Consider the following 19,983-nt stretch of genomic DNA (forward strand, 5'->3'; position numbering starts at 1 on the left):
TGCGTTCTTTGTTGTAACGTTATTTTCTTTTTTTTTATTTTTGTAGTTTTTTTTTTAAATTTATTATATTTTATTTTATTAATGTGCTGTTTACTTTCTGATGCAAAGGAAGCGTTCTATTTGGATAATTCATCGCTACTTTAATTTCAATTTAAATACCGGTGACAATTCAGTTACTTTAATTAATTCGCATTGGGATTATTTACTATTTTAATCATAAAATCTGTATATAATGGTAAAGTGCAACTGTATTAAATCAACAATCTGAACAAAATGAATGTTGCGAAATATTGCATTGCATTTATTTCAAATGAAAGTTATTTAAATCATCGATGAAGGAAATATTTATTATAGTATGTCATTTTGAAGATTTATCTTAATTGTTTATTATTCTTTAGGATGATTAAAAACTGAATATTTATTTTGTATTGTCATATACTATATTTTAAAAATGCAATATTAAGGTCTTATTAACACATTATTAATAACAATTAATTATTAATAATAATGTGTTAATGACTGGATTATCTTTTAGACATAAACTAAATATGTCTGAATGCTTAGTGCAAGTTTAGACGATCCATGGATTGAAAAAAATATTATAATAATAAATAAATAAATAAAATATTGGCTCCATTGTAGTGGTAAATTACACTGAGGTTGAATTTTATACTTTCAAAATTCTTGTTTTAATCTATTTTAATGATTTAATAAGATAAATCTTCTATTATATTATAATGTTTATTAAAAAAAAAGAGGAGCTTTATGATCAAATTTAAGAAGGAATAAATAATTTTTATCGAATTCTTTAATTTTTTTTAAATACACCATTATTTATTATTTATATTGAACTGAAATAAGGAGACTAAGTCATAACAGACTTTTGATGTATCTGTCTGCAAATCTAAAATGGGTGATTATACTTATGATACCAAAATGCTAAATAATTTAAATAAAATGGTTATTAAGAAAGTTTCCGTTTGTTTGCTATTCGATCACTTTAGTGAAAACGCTTGTTTATTGTTTATATTGCCCTAAGCATTAAAATTTAATCCCTGAATAATTTTAGGCATGAAGTGAGGTTTTGTACCTGACTTCATGGCTGTTTAAATATCAAACTCAATATTATAATTGGATAAAGGATGACTATGAAAATCGCAGAAATTTTAATTAAGCAAAGATTTTTACATTAAGACTCGAATCTTAATCTTGCATTAATAACGTAGATAGTTTTTTTGAATCAATATAAAACTTTTGATTTTTTTTTTTTTTTTTCAATTATTTCATAGATGTTTCAAAACAGTTTTCGCCAGTTGTCACAAACAGATTGCAGTTTACTTAAAAGATCAATTTTTTTTATATTTCTTAAAAAACAAACTTTTGATGCTTTGGTTAAGAATTTTTTTTTAACTTTATACAAAAGCTAAACCACATTCTCAGACTTGAGTCTAGGTTTAGACCAGGAACACACGCCCACAGTTTGATTTTTCTTTCTCCCCCAACAAATATCCAGTCAGGGAAGGGTGTCACATGGAGTGAGCTTGCTGCCCTCTGCTTCCCAGCCCAGCAGGGCAGTGACGGAGAGAAAAGCGATCAAGATCTCGTCGTCGATATCGCCAATGAGGTTAGCAACTGTCTCTTGATGTTCCATTTGTCATAGCTTTGGTTAAAGCACTTTAATCTCTGTTTGTTAACTATTACAGTTGTCTAATATTATTGATTTGCATTTCAGACACTTGATTTCCCTAAAAGAATAAACTTTTTGATGTATTTGTAATGTATTTAAATTCGTTTATAATTTTCAGTACGATCTGGGGAAACCACAAAGCACATCACAAACCCCGACTGATGTTTCGTAACCCAATGTTATTTTAATTTCTTGGCTTTTTCTTAAGTACATGTCACTTTCCGTTTGCAGCTTTCTCTATGTGAGATTCTTCACTCCCTCCCTGACTGGTTCGATCACCAGTAGGCTGTTTAGAGATCTCATTGCAAAGGCTGATTACCAGTAGCACATTCCTGTCTACGGTTTGAAGCGAACTAAAAAATGAATCATAATTCGCATCAGGCGTGTCAGATGGGATGAAGCTATCGCTGTGAACTTATCAAGTGCATTTTTTATTGTTCGAACTATTTCGTTCATATTAATGTACGATGGCATTTGTGTCACTCATTTGTCATTTGATTTTATCGTAACAAATGACGTGTTTCTCGTTTATTATTCTGTGGAATTTAAGCACCTCCTTGCTACTTTGATCAAATTCTTCTCCGTTCGTTCTCTTTTTCTCTGTGTTTTTCCTGAATTATAGATTAATGGCAATTCGGTAAGAACACAGTTTTAGTGTTCTTGTTAGGGAAGCGAACACATAAAAGCATGTTACTAGTAATTAAAAATTCTCTCTCTCTCTCTCTCTCTCTCTCTCTCTCTCTCTTTCACTCTTTCTCTTTATTTTTCATCTCACTTTTTCTTCAATCGCTCTATCTGTATGCTTTCTTTATATGCACATTCTCTCACTTTCTCTCTTATGGGCTATTCGATGTATTACGAAAATATTCTTCAAAAAATCACCAACTTGGCACTTATTTAGGCCGCAACATAAATTGCCCTGCATCCTCATCTCCCGTATCATGCTCATAACAGCTTGATCTTCATTCGCTTTTACAATATTTTCATCCTAAAAACCCCATTTAATGAATCGAAGATTAAAAAACAAAACAAAAAAAGGCTTCAGTTCTCAGTCTTCTTTCGAGTCTTTCACAGCGAGAGAGAGAGAGAGAGAGATGTTACACTTCCAAGAACAGGTAGTCAATGTGGACAGTATCGTTGTCGTACTGTCTCAAAGCGGTTGTCAAAAACGATGCCCTTCTGATGTGAACTTCCTCCCCTTAGGTAATTTTCTTCTAAAAATTACTATGCCGAGTGCAAAAAAGAAAGGGAAAACTTTGCACTCTATTTTTGACAACCTTTTGCTATTTTTTTCTGTCTTGTCTGCAGGTTGAGATATGTTCACGACAAGATTTTCTGCATCGTGTTGTGCGGTCAAAGTTCATGAATTATCCAGCAACAATGCTGTCTCTTTACATCTCTACCCCCCCCACACACACACAGCACTAATGCGCTATAGGTTTTGCAACCGTTTACATGTAGGCTCAATAAAAAAAGACGTTCTGAAAGTAATCCTTGGAGTGTGAGTAGCCTTGAAGCGCGTCCAGATTTGTTTTGTTTTCCTTTATTCCTCCACTATACAATGATGTACGATTGAAGTTATATTTTTCGCGAGTACACCAGCGTTTCCCCAAACTTTTCCTACGACGGAACACTTCACAAATCCTGAAAATTTCACGGAACACCTTCGTTATTTTATAATGTATTAATTAATAATTAATTGTTAATTTAGATGATTTTTATTATTAATTAATAATTGATCATTAATTATTTATTAATAATTAAATAAACATAAAATTCATAAACATAAACATCATTAAATTAATTTGTGCTGATTTTGCATTGACATATCCCATTCCGATCATCAAAAATTGATTATATTATTATAAATACTTATGAGTGAATGCAGACTTTTTCTCCTGTGTGCTGGTAGTTTTCCCCTCCTTTTGTACATCCTGGAGATCGCTTTGTAGGCTGGTGGTAGATGACTCACTGTCTGTTGCGTCACAAACACCTTCAATAAGAGATTTCTTAATACCAAAATTAAACAAAGTCCCTTGTCTCTTATTCATTTTAAAATTTAAATCTGCAGGCTTATTACTTTCAAAAAAATCACGGCACTACGGTTTCGAAACTTTCACCCTACAGTAAGAAATTGCGAAGAAAGTATTCAGTATTACTAGATTTGAGAACCGGATCCAAGACTACCTTGATCTTCAATTTTAGGGGAAAAATTTTCTTTATACTTCCTTGCTGATTGGTCACTAACATTTGCAACACAGATGTTATTTCGTTCAGTTTTGAGAACAGAGGATACGCCGCCCATTGTTGTAATCGGCTTGCAGGCAATTTTTATGATCGGTCATAAACAGCGGTATTCCCTTTCCCAAATGTTGAAAAGTTTCGATGTGTGAAAATTAACGATAATTCATGAATACTTCCACGTTTAAAAATACACGGCTTGGTCACTAACATTTGCTACACAGATGTTATTAGGCGTGCTGGGTCTGAGCTTTTCGACATATTCACGAATATTATTCTCCTCAGAATAATATTATAGAATAGTATATCTATAGAATATTATTCATGCAAAAATGCTTAGAAAACTAAAATGACAAATTCCAGAACTTCTCGCGGAACACTTATTCACCTTCCGCGGAACACAGTTTGGGAAACCCTGTCGTACACAATGGGAGAGTCTTTTTTAAATTACTGAAAATATAAAACAGCGTTAAGTAACTGAATTTTTTAACATACAAAAATGTGAGTGCTACTCTGAAATTCTCCTCCAGTTACTGAGTTTTTATGGTGAAGCAAACTATGGATGTGGGTCCTACACGTCATTAGGAACGAAAACCAACAATGATAGTGATATTGATAGTAATAACCGATCACGAACTCCTTCAAAGGTTATCGAAGAGATCGGATTTGAAGTTGTGGAACATCCTCCGTACAGTGCAGACTTGGCTCCATCGGACTTGTGAAGATTCCCTAATTGAAGACGCATCTAAAAATATTCATTTTGGAAATGACGAATAGATCAAAGCTAAGGAAATGATTCTGAAAATAAGCTGTAAAGACTTACTGCAACAGCTTTGAAAAACGTCTGATGAAGTAGAGAAAATGTATCAAAAAGAAAGGAGATTATGTGGAGAAACAGTGTAAAATAAGACAGACATCCCAAAGTATGTTGTATTTTTTATTTTATTAAAAATATCTGTTTTGGTTCGGCGCTGTTTTGGGATCGGTTATTGTGTGTGTGTGTGTGTGTGTGTGTGTGTGTAACAATATCCTTTCCCTTTGAAAAAACCTTCGGATCTTTGAGACCAACAATAACGCACATCGAATGAATCAAAATGGTCTGCAAGAATCATTCCACACTAGAATTGCTTATCGTTCGTGAATATCGGTCACCGAACACTGTTGGGAACTGTTCGGACCAGAATAGCGAATATCCCTGCATGTCTTTATGTCTACGTCTTTAGCAGCTTGTTCTGATATTACATTAAAATGCCAAAGTGGTCGCGAATCCCACCAGTCATGCCTGAATGCATTCTCTGTGTTCTCACACACCTGAAAACATCCTTAAGACAGGTTTTAAGACACCTCGCTTAAACTTTTTTAACGTCACATCCTGCTTAAGATAACTTTCCATTGTATTAATTCTTTCGATAGGTTACAGTGAGTCACCACTTATTAATGTTATAAGAACAACTAATTACGGAGGTTGCATGAATGAATTTTTGTCCTTAAATTCTTTCGTTTTACTCAACACATTAACATCTTTCTTCGTTAGAACATGACACAGCCAATCTACAAAATAAACAAGATCGTAAGGAAAATAATAAAATTTTATAGTCTTAATATGATAGACGTCATAAACAATTCTTCTTTTATAGCCTTCAATTAGAACAAGACGCGTATACATTTTTACTTATTTTTCTTATATGATGGGGAAAACAATCTAATTAAAGACATGAACAAAAATCCTTTTGAATTTGCATGTTAAATGAATTGCTAAACTTATATCTATGGTCGTCATTCACTGAAACCACAGCCGACTATCGGATTCTAGCGTAAGATATCCAATCGCTTTTTTCCCCCATAAGACTGCTGAAAATGTAGTGTTCATAGATGGATAAAGAAAGAGAGAGAGAGAGAGAGTGCAATTCTGTTAAGGCTGTGGTGAGTGGATAACGTCTGTCTTCTGTGTGTGTGTGGTGTGTGTGTGTGTGTGTGTGTGTGTGTGTGTGTGTGTGTGTGTGTGTGTGTGTGTGTGTGTGTGTGTGTGTGTGTGTGTGTGTGTACTGCTGTAGGTATCATCTGTTTTTTTTTTCCCCCTCCGACAGGATCCCTTGTCACCTCCTAATGGAGAGCCATCACCACGAGAAAATGGCACTGACCGAAGCATCAAGAGAGACCGGCCGCCTAGTAGAAGTGGGTCGTCATCTAGCCGTAGTACACCCATTTCTACCAAGCACAAAGATCATGTGGTAAGTAACGCAAGCTGTGAAACACAGATCGTTTTTTCTCTCTCTCTGTCTTTCCCCTTGTTGATCGCGGTACTTGAAATGAATGTTTTTATTCTTTCTTCGTAACGTTATATGCTCTTCATGTACATCATGTTTGCGACAGTTTCCAAATTGTTTGTCTTTTATTTTCTTTCTATCCTTTCTCGGGATGCGATTTTCATGTTAGTGTAGCAGATGATTTGCATTTCTCGAAAAACAGTTTTTCTTAGCGTTGTCTGAAAATGCGTCAAATGAAATAACAACTTCTATTTCCGTCTAGAAATACGATCCAGTAGCATCTACCATTGAGATTCTTTGAGAACAGAAAAAAAAAAAAATGCTACTTTGCATACAGCAGCGCCATGGAATCGTATTACTGGCTCAAACCACATTGGATCCAAGATTTATTCTGTCCCGTACATTCTCAACCTCGTTACCTACCCATGCACCTTGGTCTAAAGAAGCCAAACTATTCTAAATCGATTTATTCATCACTACCAGCATTCTTCCTCGATTTTGTGTTTCCAGAAAACCCGTTTTTACCTCTACAACCCGCCACTCCTCGAGGATTCAGCATCTTCCTTAATATCCCATTTTGACCTGCAGGTATCACGAATACGATCCATTTATAAGCAAACCACATACATGTCCCATAGGAGTTCCACCTTGCTCGATCTTGCTTAATTCTCCAACTTCATCGGCTCCGATACCGTCATCTTGCTAACAACTCTCCATATAATCATACCAAACAGTTCGATGACTATCTTTCTTCGGTAAGCAGATTCTTTTATATCTCTTCGTCCTAACCTGTCGTCTCTAAAAATATCTTCCGTATTTCTTGTTAACATAACTGCTCTTCCCAAATAACATTTTACCTTTGTTTAAGTACAAGTGTGGGTTAAACAAGCATATTTTTTTTAATTTTTTGAAGATTAACAATGTTTAAGTAAAATAATATAATTTTATTAATTATTTTATATTTGAGGGTTTCGCCTTTACGTCGGAGCCGCCAAACTTAATAAACCGCAGCATACATACATTTATAATCCAATAAAGTATTACTATTTTCCTTACAGTAATGGCTAAGATCAATGGGGCTTTGTTTTCGTTACTGTTGTTAACTCCTGATGATGTCATCAACGCAGATGACGAAACGTACTGTGTAATATATTTAATAAAGTTAAACGTTTCAGCCGTAATCAGCTTCAGCATTTTATGATGTGAGATTAGTGTTAACACCTCGTTCAACGCAGACTGGACACTATCACCACATCCAACCTTCTTCACACTACAATAATAATAATAATAATAATAACTCCGGTTTCATATTATCATGAAACCGAAGAGTTTATGTACTGTCGAAAGAATTTTGCATTGACTATTATCAATGTAAAAGTTGTCCGGGCATGAAACATTAGATCATTGCTGAGTTCAATTCTTTGAATATTTTTTATTTTTTATTATTTTTTTTATTAACTTGTTAAAATATACATTAGACGATAGGTAACAAGGACCATTTACATATTATAAGTATATATATTACAGAGAAAAACATTTTCCTTTCGGGTATACAATAGAGGATGTAATAAATGAAGTCAAAATTTACAGTTCAGTTTCAGGCGGAGTTATCTTTCAGATGAAGCGTATTGTCGTCGTCAATCCAGAAGAGTGTACCAGTTGGATTCCACTCCTCTATGAATTTCGAGACAGTTCTTGTTTCTTTGAAGTACTCAAGTTCCAATAAAAGCCTGCTTTTTAGTTTTCGATGGAGGGGTGCTGGTTGTTTCTTGTCTGTTTTAGGTAGAAGCCTTAGCGCAGATGAAAAGGAAATTGCGTGTTCTGTGTCTGTTTTCTTCTGTGTGGAATAAAGTCCAGTAATCTTCTTGGCTGTGTGCGTAGTTACAGGTGCTAGAGGCAGTATTCAGGACATAGGTTATCATCACTTTGTTCGCAGGACAGGTTAGGTATGTGTGTCCCAAGGTACCTGAAACGTAACAGAATAGACACAAATCCGTTTCTCATAGCTGAAATTTGTAGAGCTTAGAAGGAGTTGGCAAGATGTTATGCCACAGTCTCCACTGTATGTCGGAATCTGGTTTGGCACACTTCGATTTATATGGCAGATCCCACTGAAAACTGATTGGCATATGCAGCCTTGTAGATGAGAGGGTTAAGGATGAATATAAGAAGGGAGAGGTTGAAGACACTGACATGAGGAAGTGATATATTTTCTTGTAGTTGGAGGGAAGAATTGGAAGTGAGGTTTCAGATTGTACAAGATGAAATATCGGCCCCGAGCAGTTTCTAGAAGGAATACGGATTTCCTGAAGTGTAGCGATATCTGGATAGGCTTTTATAATGAGGCTTGCAGCTGTTGATATTGCTTTTCAGTTTTTGAGTTCTTCATTGGTAGGCTTGTGAATGCTTTCCACTTTAGGGTCTGGATTAGGAGGTCCCTATGACTCTTATTCCTGCCCAGTTCCATGTAGGGAAAAGAAAGGGCTGGCAGTTGTGAGACTTGTTATGTTTCTGTTCGAAAATAGTGGTTCTGTAAGTACAGCTGACTCTGTTGATCCTGTAAGTGTGTGATGAAGTCCTGTGTTTTTCCACCGCTGTAGAGCATCTTTGTAAAAATGAGGTAGTTTAAGAGGAGATGGTGCAGGACTGGCCATTCGGAGGATTGTGGAAAGTGTAAGTCCTCTGGTGGATGATTTCGTGATGTAATCGAAGATGGTTACATAAGTGTGATTGCATTGAAGTGTCTTTAGGAGGAGGATTATCCTGAAGGATCTAATCTTGTTTTCAAGGGAAATCAGACCTTGACCTCCCTTGCTGAGTGGCTTGCAGAGTTGAGGGTGTATTGTCCAGTGAGTTTTGTTCCAGAGGAAACGTTTGATTTCCTTTTGAATGTGGTAGAGAAATTCTAATTCTTTGAATACCTTTTGGAATAGATATCCAATATAAAGCATCAAAATAGGCTTCGCCTATCTCATATAATAAGGTGAAATACAAAGATTGTCAGTTTTCTGTTGTTGCTTTTTTTTTTACTTTTTTTTATAGATTAATATGATTGTTAATAGATGAAATCCTTTTTATTTTTGTCCTTCAGAATGATAAATCTCCAACACCAGTTTCGAAGTCTGTCACTCCTACAAGTTCCGGTTCCACAACCCCCAGCTCTAGCAGTATCAAACCTATACCCAAACATCCTCTAGGTAAGTAACTAGATGTATATTGAGTTCTCGTACGTGATGAGCATGAGTTTGTGTGTGTGTGTGAGTGTGAGTGTACAGTTGTTTTTTTATTTAGTTTATTGGCGTCACCTACATCAGGTAACTGAATTACATGCTTAGAAGACTGAAATGAATTTTAAAAAAAAAACTTCTTAAAGCCACACACACACACACACACACACACACACACACACACACACAATGGGCGAGGTATGTTTAGGCGTCTGCGTTTCTAGACGAGTGGGAAATAGTTACTTTTAAAAGGATGGCACACAACTTTTATGCGTTATTGAATAGCTTTATTGAGAAATAATTGTATAATGGTGACACATCCAGAACCGCTAAGGGATCTCGGTAACAAATGGTACAGTCGTAAGACAGCAAATGGGATCAGCACAGGCAGCTGGGGTGGCTCAAACCATGTATTATGCATGCTGCAAGCAATCACATTTTGTCATGTTTGACACGTCGTGAGGCTCCAAATCTAGAAGAAAGACAGGAAATTCGTCTCTGAATTCTTATGTAAACATATCTTCAGCTGACCAGATCGCCGTAAGCGCAGAGACTGCAAAGAATAAGAAAAAATGTTACCACCAATTACTTGCTAAACTTGTCATTTAGATTAGAGAATAAACCATATGTAATGCAAGTTTACTTTGTCCACGCAGGCGCCATTCGTGATGACGTTGACATGACGTAATAATATATCTAAATTTTAAATATTAATGCCACTCTAATTATGCTCTCCCATTCCACACACACAATATTGGAATAAATAGTTGAAATGATTCTATTGCCTCAAGAACTCTTTTTTTTTCTTTTTTTTTCTTTTTTTTTTGAGGTAATGCGACTCTCATAGATGTCAAGTAATGCATTAACTGATTTCCTTTTTTTTCTGTCATTCCATCCAGGTCCTCCTTATCCGTACAGCTTACACAGCGCTGCAGCAGCTACACATGCTGGCCTCGGGGCTGACCTCGGCTCCAACGCAGCAGCCTATCCCCAAGGGGTCCTTCATAACAACATTTCCCCTGCACTCAATTCCTACTCCAGATCTCTGGTAAGTACTGTCGCTCATTTCGATGTTGAATTCCTTCCTCTGACTCATAAAACATAGTCGCCTTCCCTTGTAAAGGTTTGACATAGTCCATGTTTACAGAGAAACATTGTTACAGGGGTAAAGCGACAACTTTTATGATCTGAGAATTATGTTGTTGAATTTTAAGATTTTTTTCTTGTGCAAAGCGCCAGTCTGTTTACGAAACCGCACTTTTTTTTTACTTTTCTTTTCAGGTAGGGTACGATTCACATCCCTCCATCAGGGCACCCGGCTTTGGCAGTATACCTGGAGGCAAGCCGTAAGTAGTGCTCGAAATCGTAAAATGAAGTTTGTAATTAGTATAAATGTGTGGACGTATGAACAAAACAAATAAAAAAAAAAACTATGCGAAGAACAGACTCTCTGGATGTTAAAACTGATTCGTGTGTTGAATAGTCCTGTGTGGATTGCTGATGTTCCTTTCTGTACATTGAAAATGAATAAAACCACTGTCTTTAAACATAGCCACATTGTGTTTGCAAAGATATTTCGCCTGTCTGTGTTGTGATGTCATTTGCCTCTACTAAAGTGACCTGATTCTTTAGGATGGAGACACAAATGGATTAAAAATTAATTCAAAATTGTAATTCAAGTATAAAACGTAATTCAAGTATATCCAGAGTTGGTGATTCAGGTGATGAAGATAAAGACCTCTAAAGCTAAAGAATCTCGAAGATACAGTACATGTTAATATTGTCGGACGTCTGCACTCTCACGTAGAATTAAAGTCAACTAAAAAAAATCTCAAGAAATTAAAATAGTTAAATAAAAATCAGACCGATCTATTACAGTATATATTCTCCTGTTTTTTCATTCTATTGGCATCGTTTTTCTTAATCTTTCTTGTGATTATTATCGTAAAAAGACATTCAAAAAATTACTATTAAATACCACAGATTCCTATGTTCTTCTAGTGAGAGAGTGGCCAAGTTAATAGGTAGTTTGTTGTTCCTATCTTCAACCCAAATGGTGAAGATGAAGAATAAACCACTGCGAAATTATATGATTGGCATGAGAAGAAAAAAATAATAATACGGTGAATTTCATTGGTGCATTCATTAACATTTTTTCTTGATGTGATATGAACCTTGAAAATATTTTTGACTCCTAATGTTTGTGTGCAATGATTAACTGTGCTACATACTCCAGCACAATTCCATTTTGTGATCCTCTCGTGTGTCCCTTTCGTCTTCAATCAAGTTCAGTGATCGCCTAGTCTAAATAATTTACTCTTTCCAAGGATTCAGAAGAAATAATCAAAACATAGTATTCGCCTAGTCTAAAAAAAACTTAAAAGAGAATTCCATCATAGCTCTGTGATACTCTATTCAACATAACTTTGTGTGAGATCTGCATAAGGAACTGTCTCTGTGATATTCTACAGACATTTCGTGAATGATCAGTCAATATATATATTGGCTTGAGTACAGTGGACGTCAATCACGCCTTTGTAGTAATGTGAAAAAAGTCCTGTGACTACTGAAGCATCTATATTTGTGTTGTACTGACAGTGTGTGTTACTTACTGCATAAACTATAGAACTTTAGTGTTAGATTTACAGGATTATTTCTTATATTCGTGTAATATTCTTCTTTGGCTGTCATCGAACTATAGACAAGAAAGAAAATTTGATAAAGATTGCTCTTAGCTAACAAGAAAGACATTTACATCTAAGAAGCATGTTTGACTTTGTATGAGTCTTCTAGTGTACGTTAATGGCATTGAGATCATGGTAAACAACAACACCAACGTGAACTAGACTTGATTATAGATGGCACTGCATCAGACATTCCACACATCCACCAAACCAGTAGAGTCAAAACAGTCGATTAAGTTTTCTTTTATAATTTGAGAATTATCTAAATATGCATTACGAGTGGGTTTTGATTCTGGATAGGATGTTATGTCGTAATGGCAATAGTTTTACTTAATATATACAAAAAGAAATTAGTAAATTATTATTTGGTGACTAGGAGCGACTATTAGAATGTAATAATCATTTTTAAATTTAAAATAACCATAAAATTAGTATTAATGTTGATCGGGGGGAAAAAAGTAATATTGGGATAGGTGACTATAATATCGTTGGGAATTTATCAACATTGTTTCTTAGTATTAATAGTCATGCTGGAAGATTCAAATAATTGTATCAATATAAACATACTCGAGATTTTCCTCTTTTTTTATCGAAATCGTAAAAAAAATAAATAATAAATAAATAAAAACATTCAAAATTACCTCAACTAGTATACAAACGCCTGGGAATTTCTAAATAAAGGGTAACCAGAGATAAATTCTAATATCCATTACTTATTTTTGTAGAAAAAAACGTAAATTAAATAATAATGGATTCTAATATATAAGGATAAATTGATAGGGAGGGATTTAAAAACAGTTAGATGCGCGTAGAGACAAAAACAGTTCAAAGATATCACATAGAGACTGGCATCAGTATGTAGAATACCCTTATAGGACAATAGTGACATATGCCAAGTATTGGCTCCCGGATCGATGAAGCGTTGGCTCTAAAAGAAATGCAACAAAGAATGATACCTCCCTCCCGTACCTATGTACCCGTCTATACATTTCTCTATTGGAATGATCGCGATGTTAAAATTTTTTTGAGTATCGTAAAGTTTCTGCTATTGGCTGTGTTAGTTCAGACATGGTTGCCTGATACGCCATTGTCTACAGAATACTAATAAGGGGTTATGTTGGGAGTGTTATACCTTACTACATGCACCAACTAAAACCAATATCGCCTCTTTTTTTACCCCGAAATACGATCCCCTTAAGCAAAATTCAGTGGAGCATCAATGAGCGCAGTTTTGCGATTATAATGGCCAAAGAAATTTGATAATTTTCAGTGGAAGCTATAACGGTGGTAGAAAAGGGATGTAGTAATAGCGTGCGCGCGTGTCAAAGTGGGAGTTTGATTTTTTTTTTTTTTCTTCCTTATTTCCATGTACTTTGTGTGCGTGCATTTTTCCGTTTTATTCTTTCTGTGCGCAGGGCTTATTCTTTCCACGTCAGTGCGGACGGGCAGATGCAACCGGTTCCCTTTCCCCCAGATGCCCTAATTGGACCAGGCATTCCTAGGCACGCGCGCCAAATTAACACCTTGACTCACGGAGAGGTGGTGTGCGCCGTGACGATCAGTAATCCTACAAAGTATGTCTACACTGGAGGAAAGGTAAAAAAAAATTTCGGTTCTATACTTGTGATATTAGCTCTGATCTTTGTGATCTCAACAATGTGTGTTTTGGAAAGAGAAGCTCATGAATTACTGACCTTGTTTTATTTAGGGATGCGTCAAGGTGTGGGATATCAGTCAGCCAGGTAGCAAGACACCAGTCTCCCAGCTGGACTGCCTTGTAAGTATACATTCACCATTCTTTTCTATTATTTCTCCTTCGAAATGACAAAAACAAAGCTCGCTTTACTGATTGGATTTTGATTCCAATTCATTTCGGGTCTTCTTCTGTTCAATATCGATTGAAGTCGGTACTCGATTCCTTTTTTCCCCCGGGTACTCCGGGTTTTTTGGTTTGTTTTCGAAGTAAACGGAAGAAGGCTTGAAATTCTTAAGTCCCTTTTAACAATTCGTGATGTGTTCGTGTGTAAACATTGCTTAAGGGTGATTTTGTTTTCTTTTTTTTTTCTTTGTAGCAAAGGGATAACTACATCAGGTCCTGTAAATTACTACCCGACGGCAGAACCCTAATAGTAGGCGGAGAAGCGAGCACTATCTGTATCTGGGATCTTGGAGCGGTGCGTATCCATTCTTTCATCTTCATGTTTGTTTGTTTTTTCGAAATATGAAACATTTATGAAGGAAAAATATTGGCATGGTTGTTTATATTAATATGGACATTAATATGTGTGAAAAAAAATAATTCATATTTCTCATGAAAACAAAACAAAAAAAAGAAATGTATGTATGTATATATATATTTAAAACAATTCAGTCCTTATAAGGACTGACTTAAAAGGGCGAATCAAGAATGCTTTTCATCTTTCCCGTTATCTGTAGAGGACAGTGTATAGGGATAAGGTGTTATTGAGCTATTAAAGCTCTGATCATGGCAGGAGGGTAATAACCGAGCCTCAATTAGAACTTCATTGGCTACAGCATTGCCATCCGTTACCCTCCAAGGATATTAATCACCGCATCTCACGATCCATTCTCGGAACCTCGATTCTAAAATAAAACAATTTTTCCTTATAGTCCTTATAAGGACTGGCTTAAAGGGGCGAAGCAAGAATGCTTTTCATATTCCCCGTTATCTGTAGAGGACAGTGTAGGGATAAGGTGTTATTGAGCAATTAAAGCTCTGATCATGGCAGGAGGGTAACAGCAATAGCCGAGCCTCAGTTAGAACTTCACTAGCTACAGTATTGCCATCCATTACACTCCAAGAGTATTGGATTGAATGGATCAATCCAATAAAACAATTTAGCAATAATTAAATTTATTTTGTACTTTGGTTATGATGAAAATGAAACAGGCTTTCTTTTGATATCATAAATTCTATTTATTTAATACTTTTAATATATTCAAAAAGACAATTATTTAAAGTAAAATTATAGATACTATTATGCTAAATAAATATTGTAATGTAACTTTAAGTTTTAAATTTACTGTAACCGAAGGTTTGCTGTTTAAGCAAGCAAATTCGAAACGATATATATATATGGTAAATTATTATATGTAGTAGATTATATATATATATATATATAATCATTCAAAAATAGTCTGTTTACATCACATTAGAAAAGTCTATCACATAAAAAAGATTATGATAATAATAAAATAGTTTTAGTTTAACAAAATAAGCTTCAGATAAAAAATAGAAGTATATTTTAACGTAAACAACATAAAAAAGAATTGTATGTTAAATAATATATAATTTCATTGTATTTGAAGTTTAATTTTAGCGGCGATATTTATAAATTAAATATCATTTATAATTATTGTAATTAAAATGATCTTTACTTAATATTAGATATCATTAAAGTAAAATTCTATTTGTAAATGAGGAAATAAACCTTAAAAATATATCCATACTAAACACTTAAATTAGATCCTGTTGTAACTATAACTATGAGGGTAATGGATGGCAATGTCGTAGCTAATGAAGTTCTAACTGAGGCTCGGCTATTGCTGTTACCCCCCTGGGGCGCTGAGATTCGAGAGTTATGAGTACGCTTTCTTAAGGTTTTTGCCTTAAGGGAGCACTTTGAGTCTCCGGGGAAAGTGTTCTCCGGCACGGCCCGCTGAGGGGCTTTGTCGGTGAATGCTTTTCTTCAGAATTAGAGCGGTTCTGCTCGGTGGCGGGGGAGCCCGTCACTGAGTGGAACCAACGCTGAGATAAGGACGGTCTCTCGTCCACTATGGAGTAGCCTAGAGATCGTCCGATTTTTTGAGAGTTCACCTTTACTTAAACAGTCGGGAATCGACCGTGAGATGCGGTGATTGATTCATTCAATCCAATACCTTTGGAGGGTAATGGATGGCAATGCTGTAGCCAATGAAGTTCTAATTGAGGCTCGGCTATATTGCTGTTACCCTCCTGCCATGATGAGAGCTTTAATAGCTCAGTAACACCTTATCCCTACACTCTCCTCTACAGATAACGGGGAAGATGAAAAGCATTTTTGCTTTGCCCCTTTAAGCCAGTCCTTATAAGGACTATCTTTACAATACCCGTGTGGTAGCCTGGATAAGAATAGCCCCAATGTAGCTCATGCGTGTCGTACGAGGCGACTAAAATGGGTACCCTGGGAGGGTAATGGATGGCAATGCTGTAGCCAGTGAAGTTCTAACTGAGGCTTGGCTATTGCTATTACCCTCCTGCCATGATCAGAGCTTTATTTATATATAGCTCAATAACACCTTATCCTTACACTGTCCTCTACAGATAACGGGGAAGATGAAAAGCATTCTTGCTTCCCTCCTTTAAGGCAGTCCTTATAATGACTTTATCTTTACGAACTGAAAATCGACCGTGAGATGCGGTGATTAATACCCTTGGAGGGTAATAAATGGCGATGCTGTAGCCAATGAAGTTCTAACTGAGGCTCGGCTATTGCTGTTACCCTCCTGCCATGATCAGAGCTTTAATAGCTCAATAACACCTTATTCCTATAATAACACCAGATAACGGGGAAGATGAAAAGCATTCTTTCTTCGTCCCTTTAAGCCAGTCCTTATAAGGACTATATCTTTACAAAACAGTGCAGCCCATCTTACCTGAACTTCAATCATATTTATAAAATCCACCGCCATGTCAGATACGTACTAAAACAGTGTGATACTTGTACCAGCCAACTCACACCTACTTCTCCAGCCGAAATCTACGACATCATAAAAAATTTAAAAAATAAAAAAGCTCCTGGATCTGACGGCATCCCTAATAAAGTTATTAAACTGCTACCCCGAAAGGCCATTGTACATCTTACAACGATAATAAATGCCATGTTTAGATTAAAATACTTTCCCTATGCTTGGAAGTTGGAAGATGTGGTCCTTATTTATATGCCTGGTAAGGAGCCACAGCTGCCACAAAGTTATCGCCCCATCAGTCTGATTTCCAATTTGGACGAAATCGCTGAAAAAGTCATCCTCTCCAAAATTCAAGTTTCTGTAAACAAGCTAAATATCCTATAGAGCAGTTTGGTTTTTGCAAACTCCACAGCACTACTCAACAGATCCATAGCCTAGCTGAATACATTACCACCAGCTTCAACTGGCATCAATACACCGGAGCAGTCTTTCTTGACTTAGAAAAGGCCTTCGACAAATTATGGCACTTTGGACTCCTATACAAGCTGATTTTAGCCAGCATTCCACTGGATCTGATCCACCTCATTACGTCCTTTCTTTCTAGAAGACGCATACAAGTTAAACTAAATGGGGCAGTATCTACCCAGCGGCGGATCTTGGCTGGAGTGACTCAAGGATCCCTCCTGGCGCCGATACTTTTCTCGATTTCCATCGCGGACATCCTGCATAACCCGATGCCATCTATCATTGCTCTCTATGCTGACGATACAGCAATACTGGCCAGATCTCTTAAACTTCATCTTGTTACAAAGAAACTGCAAGATAACTTGCTGAAACTGGAACACTGCTTCTCCATTGCTAGATAATGAAGGTAATGCTAGATAACCTTCAGTCCGCATACAAAATCCTTATGTGCAAAGGCCTCAAAAGTTATCACTCGGTTCTATCCTCTTATCAATAGGAACAGCAAACTAGATATTAAAATCAAATTTCTCCTCTACCTGTTGATAATGATTCGTCCCATTATCACTTATGCGTCCCCGCCTGGAACCATACTTCAAGTTCAAATATCCTTAAACTGCAAAGACTGCAAAACAAATGCTTACGCATAATCTTAAATGCACCATGGTACATTAGAAATGTTCAACTTCGTCGAGACACAAATATCCCTTATATCTACCCTTTCCTGCAATCTCCCGCAGTAAAGTACTTCTCAAAATCGTCCTCAAATCCAAATGAATTAGTCCAACAAGCAGCAAATAATGATGAATCGGAATTATGCAAATATAGACGACCTAAGGCCATCCTAGTTCCCTTTCAAGATCTATAACTTGCCCAACTCGGGCTGAGCACGTAGCTCATAAATTTTTCCCTACACAGTAACCTATCAGATAGCAGGGGTTAAAAGCATTATGCTTCACCCTTATAGACAGTAACATTCTGCGTATATCTTTACATCTTCCCGTGTGGTGACCGGGATAAGAATAGCCTCAATGTAGCTCATGCATGTCGTACGAGGCGACTAAAATGGGTATCCTGGGAGGGTAATGAATGGCAATGCCGTAGTCAATGAAGTTCTAACTGAGGCTCTGCTATTTTGCTGTTACCCTCCTGCCATGATCAGAGCTTTATAGCTCAATACCACCCTATCCTTCACCGTCTTCTTCAGATAACGGGGAATATGAAAAGCATTCTTGCTTCGCCCATCTAGCCAGTCTTTTAATAGTAGCCACTTATCTATTTAGATGTTATAGATCGTCGATATTCATTATTAAATATCAATTATAGTAATATTTATCTATTTTCGGTTTCTTGTTAAAGAAGTATAAATTAATTATTATTTATTTATGGCTATTGTTATGATGCCAATGTTCACATGATCTTGTTGCGATCATTACACCTAAATATTATTCATAGACAATAGTTATTGCCTCAAGAACAATCTGATTTTTCCTGTATGTTTTTAACTGCTTCATAATGATATTTGTTCTTTGACAGCCGACACCTCGTATCAAGGCCGAGCTGACATCCAGTGCCCCAGCATGTTACGCCCTAGCCATCAGTCCAGACTCCAAGGTGTGCTTTAGCTGCTGTAGTGATGGCAACATTGCCGTCTGGGACCTGCACAACCAATCACTAGTCAGGTACGTTTTCTAACATTTAAGTGTTTGGATATCGGAATGTGTCGACTGCTCGGTTAAGATGTTTAATTTGAGCTGATCGTAATCCTTATGGCAATGAGTAATGTTTGCTCCCATCTGTATCCGAAACCTTGCAATGAAAATTTCATTGCTTAAATAAACACATTGGATTTCGATCTACTTGAGGTAATACGAGGTAATCCTGTATCCTATCATATGGTATGTCTTCATCTCACTTAAGCAATTTGATGGACAGTATAATCACGTAATAAATGCTTAATAATAATAATAATAATAATAATAATAATAATAATAATAATAATAATAATAATAATAATAATAATAATAATAATAAATTCTAAGTCTTTAATAATGGTAACATGATGTCTGGACAACTATGGCCAATAAATACAAGAGATGAGAGTTTTGTAAGAGGAAATAATTTTTCCTTGCTTTTAAAAGCGTTTCAATGACTGAGTTAGATCATCAAACTGTAAGCAAATAATAATCCTAAGTGTTTAATACTAGTAACACGAGGTTTGGACGTTTGGACAACGTTGCTAGATCTTCAAAGTAAAAAAATCAAAACGTTGTGTTATCCCACAAGATGACTTGGCTTATGGCACTCTCAGAAGATCTGTTACGATTGGAGTCATCTGATATTCTCCTAGATAAATAACGAATTCGTGCCAGATTGAAAATGCTGGAATATTTTCCATCTTTCAAGGCCACAACAGTTTGAATTTTTAAAACAGAGCCGGTTGGAATTGAAAAGATGATTTTGTGATTTTGTTGAGATTTAAATAAACAGAGCCAAAGCTCACTGTTATTTGTAGGTTTAGGGAAACGATTAAGAGAGAAAGTCGGTCTTTCATCTATTAGCACCAAAATCCCCCGTAGGTCAGTCGATTGCAGCAATGACCTTGGGCTGGAAAGACCTAGATTCGATGCTGTTTGGGACTCGAAGAACCTTGATTGGGACTTTTCATCTGAAGGTGAATTAGTGTCTCATACGGAGATGAGGGGGAGGGATTTCTTCCCGAAAAG

The 19,983-nt window shown here is 36.0% G+C and overlaps 1 protein-coding gene across 4 annotated transcripts in view; it reads left to right on the forward strand.

Annotated features, from left to right (window-relative positions):
• Positions 1-19,983, forward strand: part of LOC150101862 (transducin-like enhancer protein 4) — a 271,453-nt gene that overhangs the window by 244,010 nt on the left and 7,460 nt on the right. For 3 of the 4 annotated variants that reach the window (XM_090400928.1, XM_090400930.1, XM_090400929.1), the window contains 9 exons: positions 1,514-1,624; positions 6,016-6,159; positions 9,287-9,392; positions 10,322-10,470; positions 10,704-10,768; positions 13,522-13,702; positions 13,815-13,883; positions 14,179-14,280; positions 18,794-18,939. In XM_090400928.1, coding sequence (XP_090257054.1) covers positions 1,514-1,624; positions 6,016-6,159; positions 9,287-9,392; positions 10,322-10,470; positions 10,704-10,768; positions 13,522-13,702; positions 13,815-13,883; positions 14,179-14,280; positions 18,794-18,939 — 1,073 coding nt within the window. The remainder of the gene's footprint in view (positions 1-1,513; positions 1,625-6,015; positions 6,160-9,286; positions 9,393-10,321; positions 10,471-10,703; positions 10,769-13,521; positions 13,703-13,814; positions 13,884-14,178; positions 14,281-18,793; positions 18,940-19,983) is intronic. The other variant, XM_090400931.1, reaches the window with a different exon arrangement.

Source organism: Typopeltis vanoorti, chromosome 11, assembly GCF_054136105.1.
Source record: "Typopeltis vanoorti isolate ZY-2024b chromosome 11, IOZ_Tvanoo_1.0, whole genome shotgun sequence".
Taxonomy (NCBI): Eukaryota; Metazoa; Arthropoda; class Arachnida; order Uropygi; family Thelyphonidae; genus Typopeltis; species Typopeltis vanoorti.